The sequence below is a fragment of the Fulmarus glacialis genome, unplaced genomic scaffold, assembly GCF_000690835.1.
Source record: "Fulmarus glacialis isolate BGI_N327 unplaced genomic scaffold, ASM69083v1 scaffold1802, whole genome shotgun sequence".
Taxonomy (NCBI): Eukaryota; Metazoa; Chordata; class Aves; order Procellariiformes; family Procellariidae; genus Fulmarus; species Fulmarus glacialis.
Window position 1 is genome coordinate 30,459 of NW_009199551.1, and position 15,686 is coordinate 46,144.

General features: G+C 41.8%; 1 protein-coding gene across 1 annotated transcript in view; it reads right to left on the reverse strand.

The window, feature by feature from the left end:
• The window catches only part of ADCY9 (adenylate cyclase 9), a gene marked incomplete at both ends in the record, with an annotated part of 80,111 nt that overhangs the window by 26,189 nt on the left and 38,236 nt on the right, over positions 1 to 15,686 (reverse strand). Inside the window, 2 exons of the mRNA XM_009573281.1 lie at positions 243 to 347; positions 5,603 to 5,775. Coding sequence (XP_009571576.1) covers positions 243 to 347; positions 5,603 to 5,775 — 278 coding nt within the window. The remainder of the gene's footprint in view (positions 1 to 242; positions 348 to 5,602; positions 5,776 to 15,686) is intronic.

The following is a 15,686-nucleotide window of genomic DNA, read 5'->3' on the forward strand; positions in this document are numbered from 1 at the left end:
ACATAATTTAAAGAGTCCAAATTTTAGGTCCTTCTCGGTATCAAACTGGGCCCATAAAATCACTAATAATTTTGAAAATTTGGGGGGGCTCAACTAAATTGTAGAATACAACTGCTCAAAATCAAAACTGGTTCTGCTGCTTAAGAGCTTGAATAAAGGAATAGCAATACAAAAACGAGAAAGCTAAGTGAAGCAGAGAAATAAGGGAAAAGAAGGGATAATACGATTAATACTTAAATTACCTTCGTACTGTTTTTATGCTCATCCTGACAACCATTTTGGATAGCTCCTTCGTCTATGCTGACATCGCAGTGGGGAGAAAGGGTGGTACTACATGTAGGGCAAGGCTGCAATGAGACAAAAAAAATTTAGCCAGGAACATTCTGGTGTCCTCATACTATTATGCAATTTATAATTTGGTCCACTTGTATACTTGCGGCATGGTTAAAAGATAAACAAAGCTACAGAATGGGAAGCAGGGAGCAAAATTTGACTGGAACAGAATGCACCATTTCAAAAATAAATCACAGATTTTCTGTTTACTGAAGCTAAATCTAATCCAGGAAAGCTTTACTAGCATAAGATCACAGATATACTGTAATCACTGCATACTAGCAAAGGACCTCCCCAAGAAGAAGAAAATACTCTTTAGTGAGAGAAGTGCAATTTTCTTGTTTAAAAACTGCCTGCAAAAGGATCTGAACGGCATTATGAGTGAAGACTTAGCACAAAATGCAGCAAAATTCAAAAAAAGCACGAAACACCATGCGCTATGGAAAGCAACAAATCTGAAACTAATAAAGGGAAATACTTTTTCATATAGTGCTCTAAGACAGTAGAGTGGATCTCAGGCTGTTGTACATTGTTGAAGCCAAACACCCAGCAAATGTCACAGGAAACAAGGAAAGCAAAAACATCAGGACTTGTAATAGTTGCAGGTTATGCATTTTGGAAGCAAACTAAAATGTCACAATTCAGCTTCTAAAACAACCTAATCCCTTAGAGTTAATTCCCCTTAAGAAGATCACATTTTAACACCGTATCTGTATCTTGCAGTTCTTCATCCTTTTCTCCAGTCCTGGCCATGTACAGGCAGGATGCTACACCAGAGGGACCCCGTGTCTGATCCCTGGCGATTGCTCTGGAGATGGCCAGGCCTGCCAGAAGTCTACTAATGGGTACAGAGACACCAGTCACCAGGAACAGCATGCTAAATTCGGCACACTATATTCAGTGGTGGTAGGTGATCCACCAAACATCTTCATAATTTTTCCAACAAGCAACTTGAGCCTTTTGTCCCAAGCTCAACACCCCACATCCATTTTATGCGTTTATTCTGGACTCAGGAGGGACTGGTTCAGGCCTCTGTAGTATACCATTCTCCTGGTCCAAAAACATGACAACAACTGACTTCAGGTTCACTCCCCATTTCAGAGACCAGTGCCTATGTCTTTTCAGAACTGACTTTTCCACCTCTGGTGTCACACCTGAGATTGAATAATGCGGCATCTTCAATTTTCAGGTTGTTATGGTGTGGTGTTTCTCCCAGCCCACTCTTCCTGTGATCCACCTAATCACTCAACAACGTCTCTCAAAGGCTTTCCCGAGGACTCTGAGCCTTCTTCTTAGCCAGCAGACCATCATATCCGCTCTCCTCAGGAGCACGGTTGGGTTGGGGCACTGAAATTACTATGAGTTTCCTAATCTGGCATCAGATAAGCGAATTACATCCAGTACTGAACCTGTACAGTCTGAACAAATACCAGCATACTTGAAGAAACTATGAAGTTGGTTCGTAAACGGTTTTGTTTAAAAATAATCTAGGACTAAATACCACTAATGCCTTGGCCACTCTGTGGAAGGCAATATTAGACAGCTTTAAAAACTAATATGATGATGAGCTAACGAGCCTCCTATGCTCCTATAGCGTTAGCTAACTACCAAAACCAAATACCTCTGCACCAAAAATAAATACTCCCCATTTGATCTTGCTAATAAATCAGCAAGACCACCTCAAACACTTAGCTCCTGGGGTTAAACCAGACGACAAAAATCTCAGAAAAGAAGCCTGACCTTTTGAGAAGAGGCAGAAGTCCATCTGACTTACCCCATGTGCTCAAGTCAGTATCATTAATTTCATCCTCTGTTGTAGACACTCACACAAGCTCAGTGCATATGTGACCTCATCACAATGAATAATACATTAATGCACTTTCAGCAAACACCAAGACAGGGAAAAGTACTTTCTGTTTTCATACCAAGAGATGATTAAAACATTTTTACAACAGCTTATGATTCCTAGTCAAGTAAGGGATTTTATAAAATATGATACGGAAAATAAACTGATACCAAAATCGGTTAAGTGAGTTACAGCGTTTTCATTCAAAAAATCAGCTGCTATTATAGATTTACTTTTAGTTTTTAGCCTCAATCTTCACCATTTTAATTATGTACATGCGTTTTATTGATATCCATACTGCAGCAAGGTTTGCAATTCAATGCACTACAGGTACATTGGAGGAGAGGAGGAAATACAATTCCTTTCATGGATCAATTACTGTTGCATTTTCCTTCCTGACTTTCCTTAAGACATCTTGTCTGCTAAAACATCCGTTCAAGCTCAAAATGTGAAAGTCATCCTTTGCATCCAATATGGCCACTTATTCCCTTTAAAACAAAAATATTTCAACTTCTCTGTAATTTTGCCCCTCCTACTTAGTCTCTTTTGCAGAGCTGGAGTCATCTCCTCCTACACTGACACTGTTTACAGCTTTGTATTTAAAACAGTTGGCATGTAAGTCATGATTCTTTTGCAAATTATTATCTCCAGACCCTACCAGCAAGCTGCAGGCTTTAAAAAGAAAAAACCAAACCACTGTAAAAAAGAAACTTACTCCTTTTAAAAAATCTGTGATTAAATTGCACAGTTGTTCTTTGTGGGGATTTTTTAATATACATATATATTTATTTATTTAACACTGTAAGACCTGCTCTAGCATGGCTGGCAAATTAAACACTCCTTGAAAGCTTGACCCAGCCTTCTCGGTCCGCAATCACTCCAGTAACAGATTACCCAGCAGAAAGAAGGCTGGTGCACATCGACATTCGAAAGTGTGCTGTGGCGTTTGGAATACCTGTACCCAGCCATGCTGTGAGAAGCAAGTACGCTTTGCACTCCCATGCTGCAACAACAGTTGCAGAACATGTTTTTTAAGTAAGTGCTCAGCATTCACACGATTGCTTCATCGCTATGCTATACGCATTCTGACACGGTTTGTGGCATGCATTATATGGATGCTTATCAGACCGCAGGGAAAGCTGACTTTGAGGTCATTCAAAATTCACACCAGCATCAGTGTATTTTGGGCAAGACAGACACACTATTTTCAAAAAGTTGTGAGGCTGCTTAGGAAATCACTGGCCAGACCTGCAGTGCTCCTGGTGATGAATAAAAACAGGTACCTATAAGCGTAAACTCGATGCAGTAGCTTCAGCACAATGGTAGACAGGGTATTCAAGAAGGCTGAAACTGAGCTGGCACTTGTCCTACATGCTCTTCTGAAGCAGCTTCTTTTAGCTTCTCCTTCACTTATTCGGATAGCCACGTTTGCACTTTTGCACTGTGCAGACCATCATTCAGCATTTAAACAGCAATTAACACCCAGCCAAGACGGTCCCAGAGCAGAAAATCGGGGACTAGGCAGTAAACAAAACATCTTGGGCCAGCAGCATGCCTCCACACTGCATACTAGCTGTTAGGAATAGTGGTGCATCTGTATCTACCCTTCTGCAGAGTAAGTCATCCCATGTTCTAGAAAACACATACCATAGCTAAGCCTTAACAACAGATTTCATTTTGGACTTGAGTCATTTTAACAGCATGTACCGCAAGTTAATACATAACAAATTTTATCAAATCCTAGCTGCAATCAGGTCAGTCCTGTAGTTCGCTAGAGTTTCACGGTCCTCCAGTTACAGCTTATTTTGCTGTCTGACATAAACAAGGCATCCTCGCTTTCTCTCAGAACAGCACCCTTAGTTTTACTGGTTTAATCCCTCCTCTCTCTCTTCTGCTCCACGGACAGGCAGCTCAGTAATACTGCTCCACTTGGTACGTTCTTCTTCCTTCACTGCCTGAAATACAGGAGTTTCTACCCCTTACCCCATCACATCTGTACCTCTGCATGGCCATGCACGGGGCAGCACAGACAGGCTTATTTGTACAGACACCCACTGACTGCTCTGAGATGTATTTTCCTACATTATTTGCTAGTACCTTCATTGAAAGACAAGAGAGAGCTGGAAAGCTGGTGTCTGAGGGATGCCAAATATATTTGCTTACATGGGAGAAGGAATAGAAAAGTATCACCAGCAACTTGGATGCAGTCAAACCACACAGAGTGCACATTTTGGGGAGGGATAAAGATGGCTACAGCTACCTTCTGTAGTTAAACAGTCCTGACTTGCTCTGTGAGGAGCTCATTTAACTTTGGACCGTATTTTTGGACCTGCCTTCCAGCTGATCTCACTTGCGATCCAGTGTTTTTACTCTAAAACTTAAAACCTGGCACAGAGGCAGGGTAAAGGTGCCCGACTCATGCTCTCCTAATCCAGATGACAAACATACAAGCAGCAAAAATGGAGCAGCATGAAAGTCACCCCTCTGTCAGCTAAATCTCAAACCTGTGTTGAAGAGATCCAGTCAAGGCTAAACACACTGAAGTCTAAGGACAGCGACCTGCAGAACACCCGTGATTCTGACATTCGTGCCCCGCCCGGGCAACCCAGGACGAGGAACTCTTAGCACAAATGAAAATAGAGAATAGACATCTGTTGTTTGGGAAATCTGATCTGAGCTGGAAGATAGAGAGTAACAGCAAAGCTTCGAAGCAATACACATTGTTTCACAGATTTTCTTGTCAAGCGATCTTGCAAGAGGTGTGAAAAAAACAAATTGTCATCATTTCTTTAAGCTGAATCCATACAAATCATTGCCCTCAGTTCTAGATAGAGGTTTCTAGAGCAAGCAGATAAAACACAATCTCATAGCCTACCGGAGCATTTTCTCCCACCACACAAACAATCCTGTTATCTTTTTGTGGGGATGTCGGTTATATACGCATATGAAAAGGTTCTCAGGAACGTGACCTGCACGAAGGAGGAACGGCAGAAGCAAGGTGCAGCAAAAGCCGAAAATCACAGAAGTTACAGTAGCTGCTTAAAGCATATTCTTTATTCCCCCATAAAATCAAGACCGTTGAAAAAGCAACATTGACCTCTCAGTCCTGAAATACAATTAAAAAAAAAAAAAAATTATTTGAAACCACCTTTAGAAAGTGTTCACCTTACTTTGGGGACTCCTTGTCAACTGGTGAGTATTTTACTTTGTCAATTTTTTCATCCCTCAAACTACCTTTTCTCACTATATGTGTATATACACACACATATGTATATACACACATGTGTATATACACATACATATATATACACAAATGTAGAAAGCAGTGCATAAACAAACCTGTAAGGTTTCCCCATCCACACATCTCTCCCTGGCTTGCACAGTTTGAGATCTATGCTGCTTGGGTTTGAAACAAGAACTCACTTTAGGTTTTTCTGCATGTTTGAGAGTCTTTGTCAAGTCACTGGCGTTCTCGGCTGACGATGCTCCCTGGATCCTGGCTCCATCTCCGGACTCCAAGCCAGGAAGCAACGCTTGCGCACAGCTGCAGTGGGGCTCCTTCACCTTCTGACCAGAGATCAGATAGGTCTTCAAACCTACAGAAAAAAGAAATGAACAGTCAGAACCGCAGAAAGACAAAAAGAACACTCCTTTGGACTTCTTAGATATGAAATACAGTAACTATCAAAGCACTAGCAAGGCTCGGGAATAGAGCACACAAAAAAAGACAGTGGCTGAGAACAACCACCAGGAATATAAAGATGCTCTGTGTAAAGCGGTGGCAATTAGGGTCACCCAACATCTGCCGTCCCAGACACAGGAGACTGCTCTAACACACACCAACAGCCAGGACTGACACGTACTTTCTTTATTCCATTTTCGCTCATGTACTTCTGAAAAATAGAGCTTAGACCTTATGCATTCGCTTCCAAGTTGTAATTTGAGCTCTCACATTAACTCTTTACTTCTGAAAGGATTTGCAGCCTGTTTTTCAGTGATACCTGTGTTAATATTCTACTTCTGAAAAATCCGCATGTATTCCTCCACTTGCACTCTCCATTTGTCAGAGAGATGTTGTGAAGATTGTTTAATGCTGGTAGCACATTGAGAAAGGAAATGGCGTTTAAGTGCTAGAAATTCTGATGGGTTTTCATAGTTAGTGCAGACTTCACATGTTTAAAGAACAAAATCAATCTCTCTCTCTCTCGCACGTACGCCCACACGCTCTCTGCAACTGTTGTATGAATTGAAGCATAACTGGAAAGCAGATCCAGTATTAAAGGCCAGGCTGGTAAATACCATGCTGTATCAAGCTGAGCTGTATCAAAAACCTGTTCAAAAAATAAGAGATCTGAACCTTCTTTAGAATATCACTTATTTTACTTCCTTGAAACTTTGCATTATGATGTTCTGGGTTATTTCTAGGCACAGAGACTAAGAAGGAGCTACTAATCACGCTGCTTTCCAATTTCAAACGAGTTAACTTTATTGCCCCTGTATGGGAGATCTCCCACTCAGCAAGGCCGGGCACTGATGTCCTCCGAAAAGCGTGGAGGTCACCAGCTCGCAGAACTGGAAAGCGCTCGTTATTTTGTGGCACCAGGGACTGATGTTCCGTGTGATTCTGCAGCCGACCTCTCGCTCACGGGATGGCTGCTGGTTTTGTATTTGGGTCAGCTGTGCATCACCCCGCTCCCTTTTTCTGACACTTGTCACCCAGCTGCAGCCAGACACATGACTGCCACAGCCATCGACTGCACTCGATCGCCTCCGTCCGTAGGATAAAAGCTGGAAATAACTATGTCAAGTTGCAGCCCTTGGAAGAGGGCAGGTTTCTCTTCCGTTATGATAAGGTCATTCTCCCATAACCTTCTTTACAGACAGAAAACAGTGTTCTATAAACCTTTTTTTTTGTCTGTAATATGTAACACAGACAGCACTTTGTCTATAACCTTTCCAATAAAAATAAGTTAGACATACTAACAGCAATTTTGCAGTTTCTCTGTTTATTCCACTAGTAACTTAAGCTCCTGAACACTTCTACAACCAATGCAGAAACCCGCATCTGTATCGACCATTTCAACCTCCGGCTCAAAAGCTTCTGGGAAAGCTACGGTGTTCTCACAGCCTCTCCAAGCTCCGGAGCCCTCGCTCTCCTATTTGAGATGTTACACTATAAGCCAACCTTTATTTTTATATCGCTTATAGTAGCGCTTGGATTTTATTTGGCAGTGTCGCTTAATAAAATCTTGAGCTGCTGCTGGCTTCCAGATGTAGGGCTGTCTCTTTAAAACTTATATTGATGGGGGTTGTCATTTAAGGAATTCACCACAATCAGCTTACAATTATATGTTTACTGTGGTAAAAGCTACTTCTATTTTTAAAAGCTACCTTAAAGCAACGGGATTATTTTACCACTCCTATTATTCCTCTATCTTTTTTTCCAAACAAACATATTTTCTTTAGGTTTTGTATTTTTGAAAAGGCACTTTTTATGTCTTACTGTGCTGCGTAGCATAATTATTTCGTCAATCTGTTGCATACAGTAAAATTATCTCCAGTTTGAGCTCCACACCGAGGGAAAAAGGGAAAAGGTTACGGTACGCCAGTAATTGAAAACGTCTTTGGGAAAGCAGAATCCACCCTCGCCCCAACCTGAAACCGCAGTGTGCTGCGGCTCCTCGGCCCCGCTCCACCCCTCGTCCTTCCCACCCGTGGCAAACCCACCAGCCCACTGCCACTATCGCCACGGTTTGCATCGAGAGCCGCTCGCACCCGCTCTGTCCCACAGGCTTCAGCTGCAGGGTTTAAAGTTGGCTAAAATGGCTGGTCGTTGGCACCGAGAACCGACTATAAAAATCTCTTTATTACCTCCTCGTGCTCCCCAGCCCCGCCACGTCCGCTGAACAAGGAGCGTTACTCAAAATGGGTAATTTGAAATCGGACAAAGAAAAGCCAAGATCCTGCAGAATCACAGCATACTCTTAGTAAGAAGTCAGCAGGGCCACTCCTAGCGCTGCGTGCAAGGTCAGGGTCTCAGGAGAGCAGGTAAGGAAAAAAGGTTATTTTTGGAAAGTTTTGGAAAATTGGGAGGTGTAAAAATCTTTCAGCTTTACAGAACTTTACTAACATTGCCCACCTAATACTTTGTTATTAAATCCTTCTTACGATAGGAAAATTCGATTTGCTTTAGTACTCCTTGCAACTCTGTGACACTTCACAAAGCAACTCCTACGTTCAGTCTGAAATATTTCAGCATAAAAAAAGGGGTAATTAATTCAGTAGAACTGCATCGATGGAACTAAAATGTATTATACGAGAACAGTATTCTTCCTCCTTCTACATCTCCAGTGAATCAGTACAATCAACACACTGTCATTTTCCATACAAAAAAAACGCTCACACCACCATGCAGCACGTTTCAATCAATTAGGTAACGCAACAATATTAAATGAATAAGCCAACAACGGCAGAGCTGCTATTTTATGTGAAAAGCAGCAAACACAGTGCAATTTTTGCTGTGTGTTGTTGCGCAACGATGTAACTCAAGACATGGCAATGAAGAAAGTGCTGCGAGATGCTTACGCTGCCATTTATAAAGGCAAAGCTCATCCCTTCTTCCCCTCCTGCCATTCTCAATCTTATACTCATTCCCTTCCCCAAAATTTATTCAAAATAAATGCTGAAAAATAAGACAACCTCAAACTGCCTGATAGCAAATCTGTACTCTGGCAGGCTTTATCCCGCAGCGCATTTCTGCTTTTTCCGGAGATGGCTCTTGGAAGCAAAGACGGGGAACTGGCTACAACAACCCACCCCCAACATGCTAATCTAACGTATATAGTATTTTCTGCCCTGGGGAAAAAATGAGCTACATCGTTTATCTTTGAGAAACACAAGCCATTTCCTTCACTTGTCTTCAAGTTCTGAAAATCTCTAACTGTTATAAAGAGTAACAGCTCCTGCACGCTGAGCCAAAACGCTCATTTCTTGAATTCCACCATTTTGAATGTTGACATGGCAGGGTCTGTAAAGTGTATTTTTGACAAAATAGTTAAGAGGTGAGATCTCCACAGAACTACAGTGGGTTCATTAGTCCCACTAACACTGAATTTTAGAAGCATTAGGAAATTTCTATACTTGGCTCCTTTTTCAGTTAGCTTTTCTTTTTATCAGTGGCATTTCTCTGAACATACAAAAACAGAAAACCATCCCAAACACTAAAAAATATTCTTAATAACAATTAAAAAATCATATGCATGCACTCACGCACAAATTATTTTCTGTATGCACAAAAATAAACAAAAGTATAAATAAGGCTGTGTATAAACATCCCAGTCCTCAACCTGGTTTTGGTAGCATGAGAAAACCCGGTTGTTGCAGAGGGACTGCAAAGTTCAGTAACACAGGCGCAGGCAGAGACCGGGGCTCCCTGCCCGAACGCTGCCTGCACCCCGCCAGCCCCCTGCCAGCCCCCGGATTATACCGAGGTGGTCAGGCTGGAGCGACTGCCGTCCTCGACTCTGCAGAGAAAAACTGTCTCAGGTAACTGGTGGGAAGTCGCTTGCTGGGAAGGAACGGGGAAAGAGAGAAGAAGGATGTTCTGGTCCTTCAAGTCCTTAATTAAGTCATTTATATCCTTTCTTTCAGCTCGTTTATCCTCACGACTTCAGGACAGAAGTTGCTGTTATGCCAGTCTAATCTGATTTTTACATAAGTAGAGGGCATCCCTCCATGCATCTTTTAAAGACGGGATGTCTTCTCCTACAGGAGATCTCAAGAGATGGGGGATTAATACAAATACTGATAAGCAATTCCTTGGTAAAATAAGATTCAAGTTTCAATTTTTGATGCTCCACCTGCATGGAACTGAAACTTTTTAGCCCTCTATTGATAGCAGACAGGAAAATTACTTTCTCTCTGGCAAATGGAATGTGTCACACTTCTCACATCTCTATGTAAGGAACTTCAAATGCTTTTGAAACCCTTTTCAGCACTGATTCTAAGAGACACCAAAAAACGATGGCAACATTTCAGTCATGGTCTTACTGATTCATTTAATAAAAATATAATCCCCACTCTTATTACATATCCCTGTTCCTCCCTCCATGAATCGCTTCACCTTTTTAGTTGCAGTACGGGGAAACAGCATTTAACTAACAGGTGACCTTCCTTTTCAGAACAACTGCTTCCCAGTATACAGCCCCCTGTTCTGTAAGACTAGTAATATTCCTTGTACTGATGTAATAAAATCCAAATTGTATTGATTATGCCCCCTTTCACCAAGTAGCTTTACACTAATGCTTCTCCTTCACTGTTTATCTTTCCATCATTTCCCTTAGAATCTACATAATTTAATCATATCTCTTTCCAAATAATTAAGTGTGAATTTACAAAACTAATTGAGCTCTATTTTCACAACTCTCTACTTTTGCAGTATCTTACCTCACAGAATTTGCATGAAAACTGTTTCATCGTGAGAACCACAGTGACTGTCACTCCCACGTGAGGGCGAGAATCACTTCCCAGCTAGAAAGTAATTTTAATCACCTGCTGCAGTCTGCCGTGATGAACAATGTTAGCTATTATCTTTCAATAATTTAGTATCTCATTTTATATAACTCTGATACCAATAACAAGTAGTGGTATAGCAAGGTCATAAAAAAAGCTTTGCGGTTCAGGACTGGCTTTAGCTCCTTTCTTTCTGAACCGATGGCCGGAAACTCACTTTTGGGTTATGCTTCTCTGCAATCAACCAGCTCTTGCTTTCTCTTTTTAGAAATACAATAAGAAGTTTTCTCCATGCCTTTTAAAGACATCATCTTTGCACTTTGCCAAAAATCTGGGAGTGAAAGTACTGGTATTCAGCCACTGCCACTCCACGGAAAGGAAACGGAGACCTACAGTTAGGTTTCCTCATATAATAAAATATGCTGCTATACAATTTCATTAGACTCTGGCTTGCTCTGTAAAATAAATTATTAACTGCAATTTCTGGAATGTAAGATGACAGGCAAATAACAGTAAAAAAAAAAAAAAAAAAAAGAAAACAACCAGAAATGTATTTACTTCTAATTGCAGTTTCTTTTTGGCATCTCTCTTCTAACTTTTCCATGTTGGTTTTTTTCCTTGTCAAAGCTTAAATGCTTAAGTAATTTTTCAGGTACTAACCTAGCCTAATGTTTACGCAAGAAATAGTATAGTGTATACCATCATTCCAGGAGCTTTAGTATCCTTTGGGTCCAAGTTGTTGCTGAATCTAAAGACGATTTTCAGTAGCAAATACTCTCCCCCATTCTTAAAATTCAATAGTTGCCAAATCTGTATTTATGGAGACTATTTTCTCACTTTATTAGACCCTCTTGCACAGAAAGTGCATGCAGACCTCTTCCTCTCCCCTCAATGCTCTCATCTATTGAGCTGGGAACTGCTAGTTTACACCACACGAAGGAACCTCAGAACCAGCAAAAGCGAAGCGAGGCCGCCGACCCCCGAGAGCCCGATGGCGCTGCGCAGCAGTGCTGACATGCACCGGTGATACGCACAACTACTCAAAGGATCAACTGCCCACAATGTACAACTAGAAGGTGAAATCCTGCTCAAAATACATAAACATTAGAAACTGAAGAACAGAACTTTCACTTTATTTCACTAGAGAGCAAATGTGAAAACGGGTGAGTATGAAATTTAAAATCCAGAGGTACCCAGTAACCAAGCTGAATGTAGTGCCAAGAAATGTGCAACTTTAAATGTAAACACGGGTCGTTACTTTTTTTTTTTTCCTTCCCTATTTTGCAATCTTAATTTGGCAAAAGATTGTTATACTTAAGAAATAACTTCAGAGAGTTTCCCCCTTGAAGCTTCTGATAATTTCATGATGAAAGTACTTGTGTACGCAGAATTGAAGAGAGAAGCAAAAGCTCACAGGAACGTCCTTACCTGGGCAACAGCACCTGGTAAATACAAACTGGATAATCAAAGGGGTTGCGATCCCTGCAAAACATCTTTCGGTCAATTGAACTGTCATAGTTGTGACAGTGGAAAAGCCGTGCGCTAGTAATAATTCTACATCGCAACTCGCTGGAGTCGCTCTGACTCTGAAGCTCAACTTTAGGCTTTTGGTTTTCAGAAATTTAGGCATGTAAAGGCCTATAGGTACATTTTTAATTTCAAGCAAGCTGCTGCCTTGTAATTAGATCACCTGGAGAGAAAATCGCAGTCGAACATGTCAGCAACTGGGAAAAAATAATAGTAATTAAAAAAATTAATCAATTTCTGCTTGAACCTCTGAGGCAGCCCAGAACTCGTGGGACTGCGCAGCGCCAAAGGCCGTGCTAAGAGGCCACTCACAGGACAAGTGCTCGCCGCACCTTCCTCCCCGAAGGGGCACGGGCAGGCGATCCACCATCTGCTTGCCCGTGTTGAACAGAGGAGAGTGCAGAGCTTCCACGGCAGAACCTTACAGGTTTCCTCCCAGGCATCATGCCCAGGATGTGGAGTTGTTAGCCTGATCTTTACCTGCAAGAGGAGTGGCTTTTCCAGCAAGTTTACAAGATGCTCCGAGGGTGGAAACACTTGCCTAACCCAGCCTGCCAGCTGTGCCCGACGGGCTGTGCCAGACAGAGTTTATCTGATTTCCTGAAGGAACTACCAGCAGCTGTGGTTAAACACTAGACACAGCATCTAAAAAAGTGCTGTTCTCCCTCACCCCTCGGGAAAGATCAGAGAGAAAAGGAGTAGTTAACTTGATATTTTGTCTTCACGTTTAATCTTTACTCCAGCTGCAAGGCTGTAATAGTGATGTAATAATCCCACCCCACACATAGCCATGGGGCGCTGCTTTTACTTGCTTCTGGCTACAAACTCACAGTTCCCTCATTTTTACTTTTTCTAGAACCTTTTCACCATCTTCCCAGATAAACTAAATAGGATTTTCAGAGAGGAGTGGAACACGTTTCCATAACCATGCAGCAAATGCACGTTTACTTTATTCTTTTAGACAACTTCCCCAGCATCACTGAGAATCACTTCTCTTTCAGGCACAGCGTCTCTCTTGCCGTCCTTCCTCCGGGTACTCGGGGCAGCCCGACAGCCCGCTCCTCTCCCTCAGCACACGGCCTGACCTCCCAAATCCAGCAGGAGAGGTTAGTGCTGCGAGGCCCGACGGTCGCAGACTTGCCCCTTGCAGAAGACCACAGGCAGAGGTGTCCTGCATTGCACAGCCCCTTCCTCTTGCCGTCTTCATGCCTGAAAGCAATCTGGTCCCTGCAGAGCCAAAGCCAGCAGACTACTTCACACACAGTTAAGGAAGACTTTTATGTTAATTCTAATAACCCCTATACAAAATGCTTGCAAATTTCTAATGCTTCTGTGTGATGTATGGTTTGTGTGCAATGTTACACACCACAGCGGCTTACCGAACGCTTCAATATTATTAAATAAAATCTAAAAACCCCCATTATGACATCCATCCTTCTTGAAAAATAGTGGTGGAAGTGCCAGGAAAGTCAGACACAACGCATCCTACCGGTCTGGTAAATGACTATGTAGAATGACATTAAAAAAATTTCATGAGGTTTTTTTTTTTAAAGCCCTAAAAATACTCTTAAGAATTGTCCTGCTGTAGTCCTGAATTTCAGCTTTTTATCTCTGGATATTTCAGCAATATAGCTGGAAACCAAAAGCACATCACTGTCTTTTATATCAATAGGCACTTTCTGTCACTCACACTGCAGGACTGCGCAAGATGACATTGGTTGACTTTACAAAAAATGAAAGTAATTTTCTCCAACCTGCAAAGCTGCATTTCCGATGAAGCAAGTCCCAGCGTCTAACCCGTAGAAACCACTTCCAGCTCACTGCAAACAAAAGCGCGTAACCCAAAACGCCTGGATTCTAACAAACCAGCCTACCTGGAAAAGCACTTTGAATGTATGGAGCAACATTTCCTGTGGCTAAAATTAGAAAGGGAATTTATGAGCCAACTTGTTATCTTAGGTCTCTGGAAAGCAGAAACAATGATAATAAGAAACAGAACTTTATAGACTGCAAACACAAAAGAAACTCCAAAAAACAAAACCCCAAACCTATCTTCATAATCTCCAAAGAACTGCAAAGAGCCAGAGAAACCAGAGGCATCTTCTGTATTATGGAAACCCACTGTTTTTCTTATGCCTCTTTTGTTTAGCAGAAGGCTTACTTTTGATCAGCTAGCAGACAACAGTGGGTTTTGAAAATGCTGATCAACAACATATGTGTAATTTTGGTATTCAACATCTGCCAGTTTTAAGTGGGGAACCCTGTACCCAAACCCACAATCGACATTTCTAGCTGAACTACAGAAATAAAGTTGCAGGCTGCTGGTCTATCCTCCTTCAGTCTCTTCTATCTTCTTCTCACCTGTGGGGGTGGGGGGAGAAAAAAACCAAAAACAAACAACAAAAAACACAGTGGAGAAAAAGGCCTAGGCATGGACATGCAGCTCAAACACAAAGGTCTAGCTACCACTGTTGGCTCAGGAATATATTTACATATGTATTTTTAAATTCTACTGGCAAAATGAAAGATAGGATGATGAGCAAGACTGATTCCTATCCTGGGGTTTACAATGGCCCTTATTTACTTTCTGCTCCACCGGCTTTGCTGGTGCCAGCGTGCCACCGACCGCAGCCTGAAAACAAATGGCAGACGAGCCCATTCCTTGGAATGACTCTTGGTTTTGAACTCATTTTTCACTCAATACAGCTCACAGCTTGCTACCTTAATCGGAAAGAAAAGTGGGTTTGAGTCAAAAGGTAAGCCTGGGATTCTTCAGTCAGAAATAGCGTGCTCCACAAGAGAAGCTTGAAGTCCAGCGAATTTCGTAACATGTTGCAGATAAAAGATTATCTCTGTCCTAAGGATTCCTCAAAAACCTAAGAGATATATGATGTTCCTACATTTAAAGCAAAAAGAGGGCCTAACTCCAGGTCTAGGATATTTGGGATTAACTGGTAAAGACACTGTCTGGCTTCCACTTGCACTGCTCAACCCTGTAAACTCTCCTGCAGTCTTGGTCTCTCTAATACCTTTGTGAAAACAAGTTTCATGCTGCAATCACATGCGTGGAAAAGTATCTGCTATTATCTTATTGGCATTATTTTTCACATTTCACGTCACTATCCCTTTGCCCTCTGTGTTAATTTTAACAGCTGGGAAGGAATGAGCACGATGAGAGAAAATGAAATTTTTGAACAATGCAGCTGCCAAAACAAGAGTCAACCAAGCACACAGGGGCACGGCTTTCCAGGGGGTTCAATCTTCTTCAAAAATTATAACATTCCTACCACAGAATACATTTTCTGAAAATATACCTAAAGAATAATGAATTAGAAATTGAATTTAACTATAAATACAGCCTGTTAAGAAATTCAACATTTGCTTCACTGGCTGGATTGTGAATGAGGTGCCAGCGCTGAAGAAACTGCAGAGGGAGAGGAGCAAAAGGGATGCTTTGCAGCAGGGATGA